The 22674-nt window shown below is 33.1% G+C and overlaps 1 protein-coding gene across 3 annotated transcripts in view; it reads right to left on the reverse strand.

The window, feature by feature from the left end:
* nompA (no mechanoreceptor potential A) overlaps positions 1-22674 on the reverse strand; it is a 91150-nt gene that overhangs the window by 51831 nt on the left and 16645 nt on the right. For all 3 annotated transcript variants that reach the window (XM_074178453.1, XM_074178454.1, XM_074178451.1), the window contains exon 2: positions 4076-4200. In XM_074178453.1, coding sequence (XP_074034554.1) covers positions 4076-4151 — 76 coding nt within the window. In that variant the 5' untranslated portion in view covers positions 4152-4200. The remainder of the gene's footprint in view (positions 1-4075; positions 4201-22674) is intronic.

Genomic DNA, 22674 nt, shown 5'->3' on the forward strand with positions numbered 1-22674 from the left:
CTAAGATTGTATCCCTCAAAATCCTTAAAAGCTTATAAATGGCCAGCTTATCTATTGCTCCGTAATCCATCACAAATCTAGAGAAATATTTGAAATTAGTAGAATTATGAAAGGACGCTATTGTATTTGCTCTCTTGGGTTTTTCTAATATTACACAAAGGATTAAGTCTGGTTCTGTAATATTTCTTTCATGAATATTTCCATCTAGCTGTAGCAACTGAAAAGGTTGGCATCTGTGAATCTTTTCATCTGTGGGGTGGGCCTTTTCAAATGTCTACCCAATGAGGTGCCTTCACCCCTGAATTATTCTCCTACCATAGTAAGTTGCTCAAATCTCAGTTCGATATTGTAAATTTAAAATTAAGTTAGTATAAGTTGAACCTTTGTAGAGAACAGTTGAAATAAACACTTGTCTGTGCTATCTTCGCATTCCTTTTATTTGACACAAGACTTAGTGCAAGCCTTGTGTGTAACTTAAATACGGACGATAAAACAATCGTACGTCAAAATAAATATATAGATGCACAAATACAGCAATTGCGGCCACTAACATATGAATTCAATAACACACATATTGAGGTGAATTTCAAATTGCTACTCACAATGGTTGACGGCAAGGTGTGTAATGCGCTTACGGAAACTACATCAACACAAAGATGTTTTATCTGTGGTCTCACATGCAAAGATTTCAATAATATTGAAAAAATCTCCTTTGCAACCGAACTGGACACAACTAGATTGGAATTTGGCCTATCTGTGCTTCATGCATGGATACGGTTTTTTGAATGTCTACTACACCTTGCATATAAACATATAAACTGAAGATATGGCAAGCCCGTGGAGAGAACAAGCAAATTGTAGCGACTACAAAAAAAATACTGCAAGACGCTTTTTCAATAATCCAGATATATCAGCAAAAATAACTGGGGTTAATATTGATATTATAAAACGCTTCAAAATAATTCTACAAACCATATCAAGTGAATATGAAATAAATGTGGAGAGCTATCAAATGTATACTCTAGAAATGACAAAACAGTTTATTGAAGAGTATCCATGGTACCCGATGCCACCAAGTGTACATAAAGTCTTAATACACGGCTCCAGTATTATAGAACATGCTATACTTCCAATAGGCCAACTGAGCGAAGAAGCCCAAGGAGTCCGCAACAAAGATTTCAAGAGGTATCGCGGGTATTAACGAACGAAGATGTCCTTCACTTGCTCCTCATAACATCTGATCCTTTCATCACCAGCATGAGAAAAATACCCAAGAAGGAAGCAATATCGCTCGAAAAAGATGTATTGTCTTCAGTGAAGGAACTAGACGTGATTATCTCACAAGATAATGACAGCAGCGAATCATTGATGAGTAATAATTTCGAGGAATCGCTATGAAAATGAATATTTGTGTGAAATGAATAATTTGACCCTTCACTGACAACATGCAAATAACAAATACCAATCTAGCACCACTTTTCAATGTGACATTCTTCCCGAAAAACATGAAAAAACAATAGATAATTTCTGTCAACAATTCGTATATTTGGCCCCACTGTGTGCCGTGAAGTCTTTGAAAAGAAAAAGGTGTTAATAAGAAAATCATCTATTGGTTCTGATAATGATGACAGCGGGTCATCAGGTTATATTACTACGAACAAAAATCTCATGATTATTAACTAGAACATACAAGGTGGTCTTGCAGAACAAGCGGATAATCTCAACATGTCATGCAAACCTATGAAGCAAAGGTTTTAAGCATCAGCGAGTATTGGCTCAAAAGTGAGGAATTGAAAGTGACACCAATGAAAAATATGAAGCTTATATCATATTTCACCAGGAAGATTATGCAACGGGGAAGTGTGTGCCTATTTGCAGACAATATGGAACTTGTTGTTTGCAGACCCCTAAATCATAAAAATTTCAATATCTTCCAATGTCAAACACCGACATTGAACAAATAATTGTGAATAGTAATGGAACTTTCAGTTAGCTTTATAAATATTGTACTCTGCAATTAAATGTGACCAAAACAAATTTTATGCGGCTTCAACCAAGAAATGTTACACCTGACCAAAAACTTTACCTGCATATCAATAGAACACTTGAAGCTACAGAAACAATAAACTTTCTGGGCGTTCAAAAATCAACATAGAAGGCCCATATAAAAACTGTATGTTTCAGACTAAGCACATGTTGTTACATGACAAGGCAGCTCAGAGACTCTGAACCTTTTAATGTACTTAAATAATTATATTACAAACTTGTTCAGTTAGTTCTATAATATGGATTGTATTCTGGGGTTCCTCGCCACATGCTGATAAGGCATTCACAGAAAAAAATATTAAGATCTATGTTCAATGTCCATCCACTGCTAACATGAAAAACAACAGAAAATGAAAACATGTTCAAGAAAAATGAGGACTAGCACTCGCATGACACACGAATGAAAGGAAGTCTGAATAAAATGAATGAAAGTAACCAGGGTTACTGACAATTACAAATCCGCCAGAACTCGTCTGACTACATAGGAGTTAGGTTACTTAATAAATTTAAATGTATTTGTGAGCTTGAATTAAGCATTTAACTCAAACGTTTTCTGACAGAACGAATATTTTATAGTATTGAAGAGTTTCTCAACTTTTAAAACGTGTTTAATTTTTCAATATTAATCCTTAAAATTTTGACTTACTACTATAAAATCTTAAAATTTTGACACACTAATTTTATTCATAACTTTGATTTCACTTGTATTTCAACCGTATGTTAATTATCTGAATTGCAGATTTACATTCCATTTTTCTGACTAGTACGATAAAGCTGCATCTGCCTTTGATATTTGTCCTACAAGTGACTTTTGCTCTTGCAAAATTCACTTGTAGTACATTTCCACTGGCAAGAATCTTTATTATGATGTGACTTTTCTTGCAGAATTAGTGTAGCTACTTGGACCTGGTTGAATTTTTCCCGTAACCACATTTGAACCGAATACTACATTTGTCATATCTATAAATCTCAAGGGTGAAACTCCTTTGTTGATCCTCTCACTTCATCCGACATTTTCGATGTATGATGATTCATCTGCTTCATTATATTGTTCCTTAGCGGTTCAATAATAATTACTCGAAGGACCAATGTAAAATACTCAAGCATATTGAACACGCATTAAAATTGGTTGGATGGAAGAGCATTTTGATTGGATGGAAGAGCAAGGTCTGCTCATGTTGCGATTTCTCTGTAGCATGGTCGGACATTGAATCCTGTCATTTGATTGAAGGTTATATTTTTGTTCATATTTATATATTTCTCTTTGTATTTTGTTTCCTATCAATAAAAGCAATTATTATTATCATCATTAAATAATTTGGAATTTTATCTAGATGAATCATTTCCTTCTTTAGCGATATTGTTTCATGAATGCAGAAGATCCTGATGCACCCGGTTGAATAATTTGATTGCAGGAAGACATTTTATAGCCGGTGGATTGGCAATAAAGGACCTACTGAACAGCCAGCAAGATCACTGGATTTGATAACGTTTGACTTTTTTCCATGGGTTATTTGAAGAGGTGAATTTATTTCAATAAATCTGCGTTTTGCAATAATGGACAGCTATTCGAACATTTAATTCAATCTAAGGGTGGGAGATACGAACAAATGGCAATTTTTGTCACCGATTTCATATGATTCGATCATCATTTCTGAGAAGCAATGCGACAGCGAAAGCTATCGGTAGAAAGGAAGTATATCATCCGCAATATATATGTTTATATATCAGTTTTTCAGTGATGACAGCTCCAATAAATATATTGGCATAAGATTGACTTAGAAATATGAAAATTATTCCAAACTGAAGTTTGAATATTTCAAATATTTTCAATGAGCTTCAACATTTATTTAGTTGTTTTTCAAAAATTGAAAAAGAAGCTGATCTACCGGGAATAATTATTCACTCAACTGTAGAGAATAAGCCCAACATAAATAACTGAATACCACGCATACGTGTTGTTCATGATTACTTTCTTGAGAAGGTGTATAGAACTGTGGAACGAGACATTCTACGAAAAGTTTCTTACCCTTGGTCATCATCTTCAGTACCGTGAGAACAGTGATAGCTTGCACCATGCTGGGGATGTAAGGATAACTTCTCATTTTGGTCTCGTCAAATTTCTTCCTGTATTATCTGGACATACTTTCACCTCTGCAGAAAAACAACAAATGACAGTTATTCACAGTTTATGCATGATTGGAGTAAATATTGTGGACAATACAAATTTATCGCTAGGAAATCAATCGATACAATGTCGATACAATAACGTCGTCGAACTGTAAATTCGACAAAACAAAAATTTTGGGAATTTGCTTCCGGCTTCCCACGCACGGAGGAAACTGGGTCATGTGAGATCGATTATATTTTATAACAATAGGTAAGTTAATGTTCATCAAACACATTTTTGTTCCGGTAAATATTACAGGGAGTACCTTGAAATATGTGAATCTCAAAATATTGGCTTATCTCACTAAAAAAAAACAAATCAAAAATATGTGAAAATATTGTTGAAAACTTTTTGTTGAAATAAATCCCTTGTCTTTTTTTATACACCAAATATTGAAACAGATGTCATTTATAGGAAATATTATGTGACTTCAAGATGTATTTCATTTTTTTGTGATATTGCTTGTCTTTTCAAATAAAGTGTCACTCGAGTATCATTACTTGTATTTGTTATTGTGAGGAGAATATCTCAAAGAATATATCAATTACTTACATATTTTTCCGAGAATTTATTTGAAATTTTCTGGTTCTGCTTGTTCAAAACATCACATAAATTTGCCATATTTTTCAGTTTCCTATAATCGGTAACAAACAGAAGTTTAATTCGAATTCGAAAAAATTGAAGACTTTCTTTTTTTGCATGAAAAAAATGTGCTAGGAGTCGTACTTTGATGAGTGAAACCTCGTTAATCTTCAGCTCGAACAAGTTTCGATAGATTCGATAAAGTGATCATATACTCATACTTCATCTATCGAGGAGAATTCGAAACCAAACCTTTGCTTTTTCAATTGTGCTGGTAACTTTTTCAGGACTTTTTGTTTGGTCCTGGAATTGATATGCAGAAAAACGAAAGAACTCAAACTTTTTTTTGTATCCGGCCAGCTTCCGAAACAGCAACAAAAGCTAAGAGAAGTCGAGGCCAACCTTAAGGAAAACGCAAAGGTTTTTCTCGAGGAATACAATGTATTTTTCCAAGGCGTTGTCAGCCTCTATTTTTGAGTTAGAGGCGACATTTCTGTAATGTGTTATAAAATAATAAGTTGGAATTGAATGTTTATTGTTTATCATGAATCCAGTGAAAATAGTCCACTGACACGGAATTTCAATTTTTGACATTTATCAATCTTATTTATTTTTGGCGGGTTACAGTTTCTCTAAAGTATTTTGAGGAAAGACAAAATGTCAATAGTAATTTGTTTTTCACAAATAACTAACTTCCCTTAATTAATTTCCCAGTGGTTTCGAAACCTATTTTCAACGAATAATGGCCTGATAAGTACTACTTTTTTGTGTTATTATGGAATCTTGGGGTTTTTCAAATTTTTTGAAATAATCAAGAACCTATAACATATCATTTGAGACTACTCAAGTTGAAAATTGACCTCTGCCTAGCTCGAACGTGAATTTTTCACTTCTGAACTAAGTTTTTGCAACTGGCAGTAATATTAAAAAGCTGCTTTTTTTACGTGGAAGTACAATTCATATGAATTATGTTTTAAATGAAAATTCTTGAAAAATCTACCAAAACAATTAGGAAAAAAATTTAACCTGATCAGATCAAAAACTTTCAACGAGAACATAAAAAATCAGAACTAAAAAATTATAAATAGAATAACATAAATAAGGTATATTTGTCTATCCTTTGATGGAAGGAATCTAATTTGTATTTTTCGACGGCATGATTTGGACCATACTGTTATAGCAATGATATCCGAAGCAGTAGTAGGAATCATAACTATAGTATGAAATAAAAAAGTTTATATATAAATATCAAAATACTTGCAGAATAAAAACAACGGGTCATTTAGGACTTGAATTCTGGAATGAGTTTTATATGAATTTTGGAAATGCTCTAAAAAACTGATTCATTTTGATTTTCAATATTAGTTCGTAAATGTCACCTCCAAAGTGGTTTATCTATTTATTCCACGCATATATTAAAAAATATCATAATTCATTGTTTAAATTCAACATATTTTAGCATACTTTGAAATATTTAATGGTTCATTTAACTGGTTAATGAATTTATCTTCATGCCTTATTTGGATCGAATTTTCAATATGAATTGGGTGTGGTTTTATTAGATAAGAGTTTTTGAATGGTGTAAACCATGTATATTTTTTATAGGTACTTGGAAGAAACGTTCAATTTAGAAGGACAATATCATAATGATGTGAATACGCTGCAGTTGAGGTGATAGGTTGTTTAAACGTTAAGTAACCTGGATTATACGATACTGAATGTAATTAGATCACATAATCTCACTCATTTATGAAATATTATCCATAAAATTGCAACGTAAAATGAATAAATAGCAAAAAATAAATCCCATTGACATTGGAACTTGGGACGACCGTGATGGGAAAGGAAGCCCAACACTGTATCATTGAGCATGAGACCCGGCAAATGTGTAGTTTTTTGAATATAAAAAAATATCGAGTATCCTCAGTCAAAACCAAGAAATAATCCTTCATAAGAGCCTAGTCGATTCCAATCTGAACTATGGATGATGTAGTTTGCAAAACTCACCAATACGTCATAAAAAATATCAACATACCACAAATGCATGTCGACCAAATTACTATCATTTAGGTCCAAAGGTATATAGTTCTCCACCCGAAGATCTGGGAAATGATATAATTCCATAAAAAATACTAACATTGTATTTCAAAAGTATACTTCGAATAGAAATACGTGAGTAATAAAAATTCAATTACCACAACGGCTTACCACTTACCACTGGTTTGCGGTTAAATTTCTCATTTAATGATTTAATATCATATACTTCGTTTCCTGATGTTTTTATGACATATTTTATTTATATCATTCAAACTATTGATAAGTCTTTAACTCAATTCACTCTGACGCCCCAGAACGTTTAACTCAAAATTATGTCGCTGTACCCACTCCATTTAGGGGTAATTAATACGTTGGTTGAGAAAGTACCACGTATGTGTGAACCTGAGAGTCTTCCTGAGAAACTAAATCACCTAAAAAAATGCCTCTTAAAGGGAATGGGTATAGTGAACGAGAATTCGAGTAGCCAAATAAGCCAGGAAATAGAACGCCAAAGTAATCATAGCTAGGCTCGTCAAGGGAAAAGCTTTCTTTCCCTTTGTTAAAAATGTTAAAGATCGGATTGGGAGAATCTTAGAGAAACACTAACCAATGTTTAGGCTGTGTCCAGACTTTCGAAAGCATCCAAAAGTATAATGGCATGTACTGACCTCAACAATTCAAGGCAGTGTTCATTTATTTTATGGCTGTGTTGCGTCTTTTTTGAAATGAGTTTTATTAGCTGGCTTAGTCTGGCCCATATTTTTTGTCACAGTTTATTTCATATACCTAACATTTGTTGAAGTGAGCAAGCAGTTTCGAATGAAACTATAATATAATTCCAAAATAGTAGGCATTGAATTCTCAGAAATTACTGTGGCGTTTTTGCCTCAATATATTTCTTGCAGTGGCGTACGAAATTGTACTGAACAGATTTCTAGTGTATTGCTAATATTTGAAAACTATATTTACAAATAAAATTCAAATTATATCGATTATATAAAAAACTATACACTTTGTCCATAGATGGAGTTGCTAAGAGGAGAACAATCTTTATTATTGATTTCATAAAAAAAAGTCATTCCAATAAAAAATTTGCATCTTTTGGGAAAAAAATTGACAAAAAAATCTAAGATCAGAGCGTAGAGGGTGTTAGTAAAGTAATAAAACCTGAAAATGTTTCATGTGGAAAGTATGTACTATTATTATTTTACACAAAGTTTTGTTAAATGATGAATAATATTTATAATTTGAAATAAGGCATCAATTCAAATTTTTAGATCAAAATTCCAATTTTACATTTAGATCAATCAAATGGTTTTCACGATTATTTGCAGCATTTCATAAAAAATCAAGAAAATCGTTTCAGCATGAGTTTGCATCTAATTTATGTAAAATTCTCTCTCGAATATTATGGAATTTTTTGGCTGATTGCATCAACTGTTTGCTACATAAACCCCAGAAAGCGATACCAAACCTCATATGAGACCCGACTAATGAAAAGTAAGATGTTTTTCCTGCTACTAATCCCAACTCCTTGGTGATGCCCCTGATAGCGTAGCAGCCAGATGCAAGTTTTTTGTTGAGATGTTTTACGTGTTCATCAAACTTCAGGTTATTATCAATCCATAATCCCAAGAATTTGGTGCACGTCTTATTTTTGATGACATGCTTCTGGAGGCTTAAGTTTCCCGAAACAAACTTAAACGAAATTATGTTAGTTTTATTCACATTGAAACATAAAGAATTGGAATCACACCAAGATTTGACTTTCTCTAAATCAGTTTCAATTATATTCCTCAGAGAGTTCCATGTCATATTAAAGTTGTATCGTCTGCAAACATTGTGAACTCTCCTTGTATCTCGATATTAGGTCATTCACATAGATAAGGAACAAAAGGGGCCCGAGCACTGATCCTTGGGGGACTCCACAGGTGATTTTTGGAATACTAGAATTTTTGTTCTGCAATTTTACCATTTAAATTATACCTGAAAGATAAGATCGGAACCAATTAAGGGTTGTTTCTTTGATCCCATGAAGGAACAATTTTTCCAACAGCACTCTGTGATCAACGCAATCACCTTTATTGAGCCCTACATATAACTCTTCTATGAAGACAAAGATAGCATCATTTGTACTTTGGATCTTTGAAAACCAAACTATGAGCTACTCAGTATATTGTGCGTCTCCAGAAATTTTGGCAACCTTTTTTTTACAATCTTCTCTATCACTTTTGACAAAGTAGATATTAGTGAACAAGAACGAAAATTGGATGGCTCATTCAGTCCACCACCCTTGTGAATTGGAATCACTAGAGCAGTTTTCAGTACATCCGGAAATACACCAATTGAAAATGATACATTAATTGATTCTGCCAGGGCAAAAAGGGCATGATCTGGCAGTTTTTCTAATAAATTGATTGATACTTCATCGATTCGATTCGAGCGTTGTGGAATTGGCCGCGGTGGTAGTGCGCCCGACTCACGATCGGAAGACCGTGGGTTCGATTCCCGCCTCGACCAGATATTTTTCTCGAGATAATTTATCTGGTTGAAGTTGGAATGATTCTGCAACCGTGTTAGGAAACACACGTTAAAAGGTAAGACCTCGTTAGTCCTTAGCTCGCACAAGTTTCTCAACTTCTGAGAGTTGTCGTTCGTATGGGGGCGACAGCTGATTAACGGAAAAACAGATTTTTAAAACAGACAGATTCCATACTTTTTCTTTATTTTTCAATTCCCTAAATGTTTCCCCAAGTTCTTCAATATTTGTATGATATAAAATTAATTCTTCTGAAATTATTACGTTACTCAGGTAGTCTAAAGGGTTTTTTGTATAGATATGTTGAGTTTAAGTTTTTCTGCAGTGTACAGTAATACACATTGAGGCTATCAGGGTTGATGTCAATTTGAACTGGAAGCTTGTTTGTTTTGCCTCTCAGCTCATTGAAAATAGCCCAGTTCTCTTTAGGTTAATTGGACGTTTTGGAAAGTCTCTCATTATAATATTCCTCTTTTGCACATCTTATAATTCTTCTATAGATCTTTCGGCACTCATTGAAAAAGCTGTGGAAGAAATCACTTGTAGTGTATTTCCTAATCATGTGTAGGGCCCTCATATTACTTGAAGAGGTTCTGACTCCTTTGGTTATTCGAAGTTTTTTTAATTTACTTTTGATGTTTTGCATAGGAAAACACTTTACGACGACCTCAGTCAAAATATCATGAATTTCACTTAGGGGTTCAACAGAGTTCAAAACACCAAGCCGGTTAACTCCATTGGCATTAAGTTGGAACTTGGAGAAGTTTTTTGTATAAAGCCTGCCATACCTCTGCCTCTCACCATTCCCCCTTTTTTATATCCTAGTGAAACATGTATGACAACAGCTTCATGATCCGAGAGTGACACAGGGATAACGTTAGATTGAATACCCTCTTCATTAAAATAAAGGCAAACAAAATCTATAGTAGTAGCAGAGGATTTTGATATTCGAGTCGATTGTCTTACCTGCATTGTCAGATTGGAAGAACTCAATAAGAGTTTCAAAGATTGAGTGGTTGTATCTTCCTCTGTAAAGTTTATATCAAAGTCGCCCGCTACTACTATTTTAGAATTTACAGATAAATTTATGAGAATAATCTCCAGATTTCTGAGGAAAATATTGAAGTTAGAATTTGGAGATCTGTATAAGCAAAGGATGTAAAAATTACATTCTTTATTGTGTACCAAAGAGAATTCAAATTCTTGCTCTGTAAGAAGAGTATCATATTTCGAAACACCTTCTATAAAAAACGCATCTGCAAAATTTTTATTTATTATGATCATAGTGCCTCCATAATTTGATTTGCTTCTGTAGAATTTTGCAGCTATAATGTAATCATCCAAATTACAGTTTTCTTGATAGTTGAGCCAATGCTCTGTAAATAAAATAAAATTGAGATATTTCACACTTTCTGCCAATAACAATAACTCATCAGTCTTATTTCTGAGTGATTTGATATTCAATAAAATCATAGATAGCTTGTTTTCATCATGAATTAGTTCAATATGCTTTGTGTTAAGTTGCTCTCCAAAAAGATCGCTCTTTTTCAGAATAAACATTTTTTTTGGAGCCAGTTTCTCTGCCAAGCAATTTGCTTGTTAGTCAATGTCAATATTAGTGATGGTCTTAAGAACGATAATGTCTTTTGTGTTTTGACATAAAGTTATTCACCATTTCCAATATGCTGAATTTACTACCCTTTTTTCTTCCATCTATTAAAAATTCAAGAGACCTATTGTAGTTGATTTTTTTGAAGAATTTTATTTTATTTTTCAATTCAATAATCAGTTTTTGATCCAGGAGTTGGTTCTTTTCAGATATGATTAGAAGATTTGTTAATTTGCTCACTGGTAATATTTGGTGCAGTGCATTTTTCAAGTATTTATCATTACTAATCCTGCATTCCATATTGCAAGGTGTCTGAGAAAATATTTTCTGTCAAATCAGATAGCTCTAAGTCTGCTTCCATAATTTCATTTATCTGATCGTTGTTGTTAGCAATTGTTTTATTCAATGTATTTGAAAATTCCTTTGCGTAATAATAATAATAATATGATAATAAATAATATTTATTTTCCATTAGACACAGATACCATGTATTGGAATCGTCAAAGTACACATAAAACAATGTCACAAAATTCACAGTGTGAGCGACACCGTTGTTATTAAAACAACAACAAAATTGAAATAAAATAAAATACAGCACAGATACACTTACATATTACGAATTGTAAAATTCTTGCAAATAATTCTTCAACGAGTTACTAAATTTATTAAGGTTTGTTAAATCTTTTTTTCACTACTAACCTGAGAAATTGCTATTATTTACTCCATTCCCCTAATGAGAAATGATATTTCTCACCCTTGGTAAATAATGAGAACAATTCTATAAGTTTAAAGATATTCACAGAAACTTTTGTTAACTCAATTATCAACTAGAAGTGGGAAATTGAACATTGGGAATCCGCTTGGAAATTATTTGAAATTATAATTAATTGTACAATTGTGACAAATCAGGCGGGGTACACATCATCTCTAAATCATCGTTATTTGAATTTTCACCCATTTTTCAATTATATTGACGTTTTACTTATATAGATCTTTTAACTTCTTCAAAATGACATCTAAATTTGAATTAAAACCGCATTTGGCAAACTGACAGCAATAATAATCGCCGGCAAACGTTTTCATGGCCTAAGTAGATGTTGCGCGCTTATCATCGACATCGCGTATTCAACATGGAAACTGTACCGTTTCAATTTGACATGCAACAATTCATAGCTGCCTTGGGTTATCATATAACCAAGAAAATTTTTTTCTCACTATAATGCAGAATTGGGAAATTCTAAGTTCTGAACATAGGTACAGAAGCGATGAGAGAAGTGGAACATTGAAATATATCAAAAATGCAATGAGATATTTCCTAGATTCATATCAAAATTTGACACATGTCAAATTTTAACATGAATAAAGCCAGTCTGATTAGAAACACGCTCCACTCTACTTGATATTTCGAAATATTCAACAAATTGTGTTAGAAAATTACTAATGCCAAAATTAAAATTGTTAATATATCAATGTTAGTGGTGAAAAAAATTCTATATATACCTCGGCTGAGAAAGCTATTTTTTACCTCGCACATTATTATAAAAATGCTCGGTAAATAATAGCTCACTTCTCACCCTAGGTATATAATATACTATTAAACACCTAGGGAGTTTATTGAAAATAGTAAGATCTACCACTGATGGACAATTTAGCGTTGTTTTATACTGTCGAAACGGAACATGGAGATCATTTTTTTGTCTAGTATTCACATTATGAATACTTCCGTTTGTAGGGAATCTATTCTTGTTTTCAAAAACATAGATTGACTGTTCAAAAATGTACACATAGGTTAGGATTAAGATTCTAAATTTTCGAAATATATCCCTACAAGATAATGTACTGGAAACTCCTGCTACTATATGAATATTCCTTTTCTGTAAAATAAACACATCTGAAGCTAGTGTAGAGTTACCCCATATACATATGCCATATCGCAACATTGACGCAACTTGCGCGAGATATAATGTTAATAGTTGTTGTTCTGTTAAAATACTTCTGACGTTTCTGAAAAGATAACATAATGAATTCAATTTGTTCATCACGAGGGTGCAATGTTTTTTCAAAGTCATACATGCATTCATGACATGAACTGTCGATCATTTATTCGTCCCCTAGACTAAGAACCTTTTCCAACTCAACTTTTGAAGGTGGAGATGCATCAGTTGATTGTTCTATTTCATTTCCTTCAGAATATACATTACTGTGTTCTGTTTCTTGTTCAGGCTGTAGAAGGAGATCGTGGTTGGTTTCTTTACAGAAAGTGGCTATGGGTTGTAGCTAGATAAATTATCAATCTGACTAAAAATTTAAATTTTACAACCTATGTCTGCTTTCAAGTAGAAAACATTTTTCTCCTTCAATCTTTTGATATTATTTCTTTAGGTAACCCTAAGAAAAAATTGTTGTAAAAAGTATACGAAATAAGCTATGATAAAAAATATATCGGTCAGACTTAGCGAGCTTTCAAAACTCGTTTCAAAGAATAGATTAATGATCATTGTCCAAAGTTATTTAGATCGATACACAACACTAGACTTTTGCATGCTTTCGTTTGGGCTCACACGAATGGTGTGAGCCAATTGTTTATCTTCATGGTGTCTGGAAGTTTAAATTAAAGTTTACTCATTAGATATAAATAGGTCGGACTTTTCTTTCCGAAGACGCCTATCGGTCAGACTTAGCGAGCTTTCGAAACTCGTTTCAAAGAATAGATTAACGATCATTGTCCAAAGTTATTTAGATCGGTACACAACACTAGACTTTCGCATGCTTTCGTTTGGGCTCACACGTATGGTGTGAGCCAATTGTTTGTCTTCATGGTGTCTGGAAGTTTAAATGAAAGTTTACCTTATTAGATATAAATAGGTCGGGCTTTTCCTTTCGAAAACGCCAACTTATTTGGTGGAAAGCTTGTTGAAGAAAGTGTTCCATTCCATTTTGACATTTTTCTGGAATAGTAAAAGTGAAATTTTGGTGTATCGAGCACAGCTTTCTAGGGGTTGATGCCTCAAATCGACGTTACTTTTGAACGTTTATTAAATATACAAGTTTTCACACTAGCCCATGAGGCAGCAAAGGCGGCAACATTATTTCATCAGCGAGATAGTCGGATACCAAGAACACATCAGAAAACACCTATTGAATTGTTGTAAAATGTTCAACCCTTTATATTTTTGTATATGAATACAGTGTTACGAAACAAATTATGATTTTTATTGAAATTATGTATTACATATAATACATACAGACACCTGTAACAGCTTCGTTGGCAACATTGCGATCGATAATTTCAGTGGTATCTCTGTCAAGAAACATTCGTTACAGAGCTTCTTGATATCAATGATTACCTAAGAATTCTTCGATACATTAATCCTACATTTTTTATTATCAAATTCTTGTGTCTATCGATTATCACCTGTATGCTTCATAGAATCCACCATGTATGTTCAGTAATAACTTTACACACACTCGAACAAAACACGGAATGTGTCATTGGAAGTTCCGCATGGTTCCACCCGTAACCGATGGGCAGATAGACCGTGCATTATTAGCGTGATGTATACACCCCGCATCAGGATGGGAATATCCGGTTTTTTGTTTTTTATTGATTATAGTTTTCCATCTCTTGTATATACGTGTTACATGAGATTTAGAAATATACCATATTGAAAATGGAATAGTGCCTATTCTCAGACTATCGAAAAAGTACCGCAAGACAGTAATAAATTATCGAAAAAATCCAAAAGCGCGTCATTTCAAAATATTTTTTCAAGCATCAAGCATCAAGCTCCTTTTCGATACTTCTACTTTTTGAGAAATTTCAAATTCTACGAAAAAAAAAATGAAAGCTTTGAGCAAATACGTGTTCCATGTTTAGTTTTTAGTGAATATTTCGAGAAGTATTGCAAATATCCGAAATATGAAAAAACCTCAAAGTGGAAAAAATTTCTTACAAAAAATCCAAATTCGGAAATTATATCAACAATATTTATTAGTTCAATTCATGAGTGGAAATAATCTTAAAATATATATTGACGCACCTGAGTGCGCTGCTGGATTCGCTTCCTTTTTCAAAAAACACCAAAATATAACTATTCAGGAATGGAAAAAAACAGTTAGGTATCAGTTAGATGCATGAATGAACAATAATACTATGTTGAGAAAATCCTGCAAATTGTTTATCAGTTATAATTTTAAAAAACTAATTGATACAGTTTATTGAATGATTTTTTATATAAAGGGTTTTACAAAAACCACGACAAGTGTTTCGCTATACAATAGCTTCTTCAAGCATAAACTGTTTAAGGAAGCTGTTGTATAGCGGACCACGTGTTGTATAGTGAAAATCATACAATTAACTGTATTAATTAGTTTTTTTAATATTCATTTTCAAAAAGTATCGGCCAGTTCTATTCAATTAGTTATAATTTTGTTGAATACAGAATTTTTACAATTAGAAAATTCACATAAAGACCGTGATATTTTTCAAACTGAAGACTTATGGAAGTATTTCAACAGATCATCGTTTGAAAAATCAGAATACTTATATTTTGACCTTTTATAATTTGAGGTACGAAAAAATAAAGAAATCAATTTCAGTTATCAAGGAAATATTCCATTTTATTTCTGAGAACTAAGTCACTGATGTTGTTATTGCGTATTTGTTAATGCATGGTATTGCATAACAATTTTTCCAAAAATCTCAGTAATAATAAGGGAGTTTTGCATTCTATAAAAATATTTTTCCGTGTATTTTTTTGTTCATTAAATGAAATGTTTATGAATTTTAAAATAAATTTTCTCTCACTATGTTTTATTATTGAGAAAAATATTGGGCAATAATTCATTTGTATACAATGATTTCATCATTTGATGAAAAAATTTAAAATTGGCAATTTTTTTAAGAATATGAAAGAACAATACTGTTTCTCAATACATCAATATTTACTATTGATTAAATAGTACGAATGCGTTTCGAGAAATGGAAATGTTTTCGGAAAACAATTTTTTCCTTAAAAACTCATTATGAATTCTCAGAGAAAACATTTGAATTACTTATTAACGTTACAATTGTTCCTCAATTTTAATGAAACAATCAGATTGAAAAAATTTAAAATATATTCTAAGGGTGGTTCATGATTATAAAATTGAAAATTCACAATATTCGAACAAAAAATCATATCTAATTTAAATTTTTCATTTTTTATACTCCGAATCATTCATAGAAAAGTGAGAAAATTATGCCGCACAACCGTACCGTAGCTTTTTTCTGATTATTAAGATGATATGGTTCCTTTCGAAATATACGAAATATTTTCAATTAGAGCTTGTAGTTATTATATCGTCTTGGATTGCTTCTAATAAGAGAGTAATGCTGTATTCTGAAATAGTATTCTCCTATAATTGTTCCCTTCTTTTTCGAGGATTTAACAGTCCCCTTTTGGGAAATCTGGCGATATTATTGAAAGAAACGGGGTAATTCAGTCTCAGTTTCTTCAGAATTTTTTCAATGTCTGTCAATAAAAATAACAAAAGTTTATTCAAATTGTATAGAAGATACACCCTAAATTTTCTATTTTTAATTAATTTATTCACTATGATGAATACCCGTTGCTTTAGCCACCTCCCTAACAACTCTTTTCTCAATCTCATATCTTTATTCGCTCGAGGGAAATGTGGGCAGTCTATGGACAAAAAATTGTAGTCACGCCATTTTTTTTGTGTGCAATTGGGAGCTGTCAGGATTATACCTGAAAGTGCTCGTATTCTTTCTATGTACATATTGTTCTGGTGATGGGAACGTGTTTTATTAGATTCATTTCACGCCAGCGATTCCAGTACGAACTATCTAGTTTCACAATATAACAAAATTCTGAGGTGATGATGTAAACTAAATTGACCTCAGGAAGTAAACTTGTAGTTAGGGTTCCATTCAAATATTCGAAGACGAAAGATTCCACATAACAATTGATAAATAGGTGCACATAACAAACAAAAAGTTATAAACGTTAGCAAGTGATGAATGAATTAACATTGATAACAACATTTTGGTTGATTTCCGGGTTATAACCGTGGTTATAACCAAAGAAGACCACGACAAAACCCGGAAACCAACCAAAACATTGACGCCAGCCGTGAAAGCCTACATTCCTATATTATTAACAACATATTGATATTCAAATATTAATTAGTTCGATCAGAAGAACGGAGCAACAATTATTAATGTTTCTCAAGTATCCATCTTTTAATGAAAAGCTCTTTGGTCTTTCGGCAACTTATCATTAAAATACGATGCTTTTTATCAGTAATTTCTAAGACTTCTTCACTCATTAGCATTCATACGTTACGTCAGGTTTATTTCTTGTATAATACATAGAATTGAAACACTGTTCCGAACTAGAAAACTGTACACACCTTAGCAACTTCTGATGCTTATGTATAAAGTTCAGATTAGACCTTCTGTGGAGTATTGTTCTCATGTAAGGAGCTCCGCCCCCAAACATAAACTGAAACTGCTGGTATCCATCCAGAAAAGAGCCATCCGCCTGATTGGAAACGCAAACATCACTTGCAATCTTGATAGTCCGGAAAATCGAAGAAAAATTGGAGATTTGTCTCTCTTCTATTGATACTTTCACGGGGAGTGTTCAAGTGACTTGACACATTTGATTCCACCAAGAGCGGTACATATCAGAAATAGGCGACGGACTGTGGCTGCTCATCGGTTCCATGTTCGACTCAGTATACTTAGAACTCTACTGTTTAAGAACTCTTCCATGCAATTTTGAGAACGGCGTTTATGTGGAATAAACTTCCTAAGAATGTTTTTCCAAATGGATTTAGTCTTCAGCAATTCAAATCCAATATGAATCATTACTTTCGCACAGGCACCGCTCTTAAAGCGCCTTGAGGATTTTCCTGTAATGCTTGTGTTTGTTCTGGGATAAGGGGGCACTTATTCGATTTCTCAACTGAATATTGGATACTTCATGAGTAAATGATTGATGAAGATCCTGGAATAGAGGTAATGGGAAAAGAGAAATGTTTTCCATAAATCATTTTCAAGATACGTTTCTCAATTACGCTTAGATTAGGAAGATGAATTTGTTCAACTCCCTTCTTCAGTAGAATTCCGTATCAACGAAAAATACAGTATATTCAACTAATGTTGAGAAATTGTTTCCATCATTTCTGTAACATTCTATATAACTACTACCTGTACTTTCAACAACATTGGAATAATTACCTATATTTGGGAGAAACTTTCCAATTGCATAAAACGGCAATGTTAAAATTGAATAATTTCATATTAACGATGATTTTTGCGTTTCTACCATTTTCAACAAAATTTATGTTTTCATCGAAGTCTTCATCATTAGTAATTTCTAAAAAACTCATGTTACGGAATAATACAGAAAAAATTGTACATTTAAACATAAAAAGAAAACGTCATAAATTTCACTTGTATATTTCAGTGTAGCTATATTGAATTGAGCTTGATTCACCAAATCAGAACGGATTCACAAGGAATAAGGATAGTGCAATTGCACTTTGTTAGTTCAGTGAACACATCATAAATGCCTATGAATAAATTTTGTATATTAAGATTGAATTCGAAACGTTAGACACGAAAATACAATTGACAAAGGCTAACCATTTACAATTTCTACAGCTACAATAACTGAACTGTTATACAGAGCGATGAACGAATCGTCACAATCTTCCTCACTAATCTGGAACTAAAATCAACTATATCTCATAATCCGGGAAACGAACGGATAGTTGTTTCGATATCTAATGCCAATATAATGCCAGTAATCATAACGATGGGCAAGCTGTGTCATTTTGGTGATTTCAAGATGAGTTTTGTGAAACTCTTCAAATATTCTAAAACGTAAGCTCACTAGAATGACAACTCGATCATTTCGGAAAAAAATTTCGTTGAATAAAGTGAATTCAGAGTCATTCGGCTTTTCATTCAAGTTCTTAGTATCTAATAATATTCGAATCTTTTTCAGCATTTCTTATGGTTGAAGCTGATATATCGTTATTGGAAATCAGCATAAATTTAATTGACCTCACCTCTAATAATTCCACTCAAAGTAAGATTGGATTGTTGAAGTGGAGACCTTGAAAGGCAGTTAACACTTTCGTTATCCTTTTAAGGTTTATCGAACCTTCGAATACGGAAAGGTAGGAAGCGTTTCGGAAAAGACGTCTTGAAGTCATTTGATGAAATGCCTCATTAGACTGAAAAATCCTTGGAGCTGGTTCATTATCTGTGACCGGTGTGATATGTGAAATGTGAAGTTAGCGTCCTCAGGATATTATGACTGATCAAAATGATCTGAGGACGCTAACTTGGTTAGCGAAACACACGTCGAGAGACCGTAATTTTGTTCTGACGTTAGGAAAGTGGTTTCAATACATTCATTTTAAGTCAGAGATTCCAGTATGAACTATCAAGACGATATTTGTTGTGGAGCTTTTAGGATAAGATATAGAAATTTTCTCTTCGAACTCCACTCCCTGAAGAACTGAATGTACTATTTCAAAGAATTGATTAAACAAATTGACCAATAATTTAGTATATACATTTAAACAAATGATAATTTTCAACATAAATGATGCTCAAATTAACTAAAAAAACTATTTGTTCAGGCCAGTCTCGACTTACCTACACTGTAGGTTAATGGATTGACACCTATCAGGTAACAGCTATTCCCCTAGTTGATACCACGAAGGGGGTTGGATTATATTCAGAAGGTGTCAGTGCAGGAGTATTTCCTGCATATGCTGTTGGCGATACTGCAATCGATTTTCTGTTATAGGAACGGGTACACTTGCAGACCGGTTTCAAGCTATTTGACGTTTCGTCAGTGCAAGGTAGTAGCCATCATCAACTTTAGGTTGATGATGATGGTTTGAGATCTATCAACACCTACAAATAACCCATCGCAATAACCAAATTTTCCCTTTTCTCAAGTGGTGGAAATTTATAAAAAAAATTTCTGTAAATTTTCACTTGAGAAGTAGATGACTATAAGTAAAAGAGGAAGTTATAGTTTATCTTGTTATATATAAATAGGTCGAGTTGTTGTTTGAGAGTTTGTGTAGATCGTTTCTTTGATGACGGACGACAAGTTGGTTGGTGAATCGAGCGTACAGAAAAAAGTTACAGTTCCAACATACAAAAAAATTGATTTTGTTAAGTTCATTTTACGTCACAGGCTTCAATTCTAGCTTTGAGAATCTTCAATTTGTTACCTTCAGAGAAAAAAACTTGGTGAAATTTAATGCATTGGCCCTGTAAAAATGAATACAATGAACCAAACGCCAATGAAACTCAAAAATTTGTGAATAATCAAATCACTCATTTTCTCAATTAAAAATCAACGTGAATTGTTTCAATGTTTGATGGAGGACGACTCATTCTACGTAATCAGTAACCTGAATAGATGAATGCTATGATTGGAACTATGGTCATCCGAGCAAGGTAGTCGTGGTCTAATGGAGAGGTTGGGTTCGAACGTTTCGCTAAGTACTGCGGCGGGTATCTTCAGCGGCAGATGTCCTCTTAAAAAAATCTGTTTTTTCGTTAACCAGCTGTCGCATCCCTACGAATGACAACCCTCAGAAGTCGAAACTTGTGCGAGTTAAGGATTAACGATGTCTTACTTTTTAATGTGTGAATAAATGAGGCCATGTGATGTGTTCCAGTGGTATATTAAAATAGTGAAATGGTGTGGAGGACTTTTCTGGTTAGTGTAAGCTTTTTTGGAGCATCGGCGGCGATCTGGATACCATGTAATTTACTCCTTCCGATAGAAGTTGTATTGATATTTGTAAATATCTATGGCTTCTTGATTTATATGCGTGTAATTGTGGCGTATGGTGTAAATCACGTCAACAAATTCAACTAAGAAGACGCATCACATTGCTGCCAACTACCAATGAAGATGTCCGACGCAATTATAGGCAAAACGTTCAGAGCCAATATTCTATTGTCTTTTCGGCTCGAGTATTTACCAATTTACTCCTCAAACTCACTCTTTACTAGATGGATACAGAATGAAGAACAAAATTGTTTTTTCACAAACTACACTTAAACGATTTGATCTCCACTAACTTTATTGAAAATAATCATAACATGTTTCGCTAAAACATTAGCTTTTTCAAATGATTGAATCATTTGAAAAAGCTAATGTTTTAGCGAAACATGTTATGATTATTTTCAATAAAGTTAGTGGAGATCAAATCGTTTAAGTGTAGTTTGTGAAATTACTATGGATCTTCATCAAGTAACGGCCGAATCAATCAGAAAAAAAAAAAAAAAAAAAAAAAAATTGTTTTTTTCTAACTTGATTTCAGGCAATACATAACCCTATCAATGAAACTTCTAAACCATTCGAGGCAGATATGTTGTTGCTTTGTACATGAGTTTCAAAATCCGTGTTTAGACATCCGTATTATTTCAACATGTTTAATATTTATTTCGAAATGCAGCATAGGTTTATGTGGAGGACAAATGGAAAGATAATTGCTTGCGTTCTAGTATGAATTCCGGATATATCTAATTTTGATGATGGCCAAATCTTGCGTTCGTTTTTAGTTCTAATGCCAAACCTATCCATATGTACGTTTTCAGAGCTAGTCGCGAAAAGTGACCTAAAAGTTATTAATTCAACAAACTATAAATGTAATCAGTCGAAGCTTCAAAATCTTTCTTAACAAAATTTCGTAATGATTCCTTGATTGACATGACTTTTTCAGTTATGAACCGATTGTAATACATAAATCAATCATAAATGTTCAGTGAAACTCACCAGAACATACTAATGAAACTGTTCCCAAATCGGGTAAGCCGTTTTTGAAATCAGTGCGTACAAATGAACAGTTAAACAGACAAACAAATCTAAAAATATTTGTTTTGGATTCTATTGCTTAAAAAAAACAACAATGATAGTTTTTCTCAAAGTTTCATATGAAATTGAAAAAATTCAAACTCATTAAAAAATACCTACAAACCTAAAAATATTATAATGCCTTATATTAGTACCATTTCTAAAGAGTTGTGAAATCGCTGTCACACGTGAATGTTACTTAACAGGTGCTTAACAAGTATCTACAGTATATCGTGTAATGCCCATTGTAAGTCGTCCCACTGTGATTCAACACTGGATACAGATTATAACGACACATTGTTTGATGCATAATCATTCATGTCTACATCTTTCAGAAGTCAATGGTAACATTCAATTTACCTGTGAATCTATCTGTTGAAGGAAATGTTTGTAATGAAAGAATAAATATTGTAACAAAGTAAATTCTAATGGGTTCAGGGGGGAAGCAAAAAGGTTCGGCTGGGACGTAGTCGGCAACAAAAACCATCGGAGGAAACGTTATCACAATTTATTTTAGAGTGTACATCAACAAGAGACAACCCTGGAAGGAGATATATAAATTTAGCATACCTAGCAGTACCCAACCACCAAGCAAGCAGTCAAACTAATAATGATTGTCTATAACATACCTGCAGGTAAAGAGTAGCAAATATCTGCGTTCGTTATCACCAGAAAGCACGGGTGTCACATTAAGTTCTCCGTCAACTCCAAATCTGTTTCTGTCTGTTTAAAATCTGTTTTTCCGTTAATCAGCTGTCGCCTCCATACGAACGACAACTTTCAGAAG

This window comes from Leptinotarsa decemlineata, unplaced genomic scaffold, assembly GCF_025532065.1.
Source record: "Leptinotarsa decemlineata unplaced genomic scaffold, Ldec_3_MD MMD2_tig00003798_RagTag_RagTag, whole genome shotgun sequence".
In the NCBI taxonomy this organism is placed as follows: domain Eukaryota; kingdom Metazoa; phylum Arthropoda; class Insecta; order Coleoptera; family Chrysomelidae; genus Leptinotarsa; species Leptinotarsa decemlineata.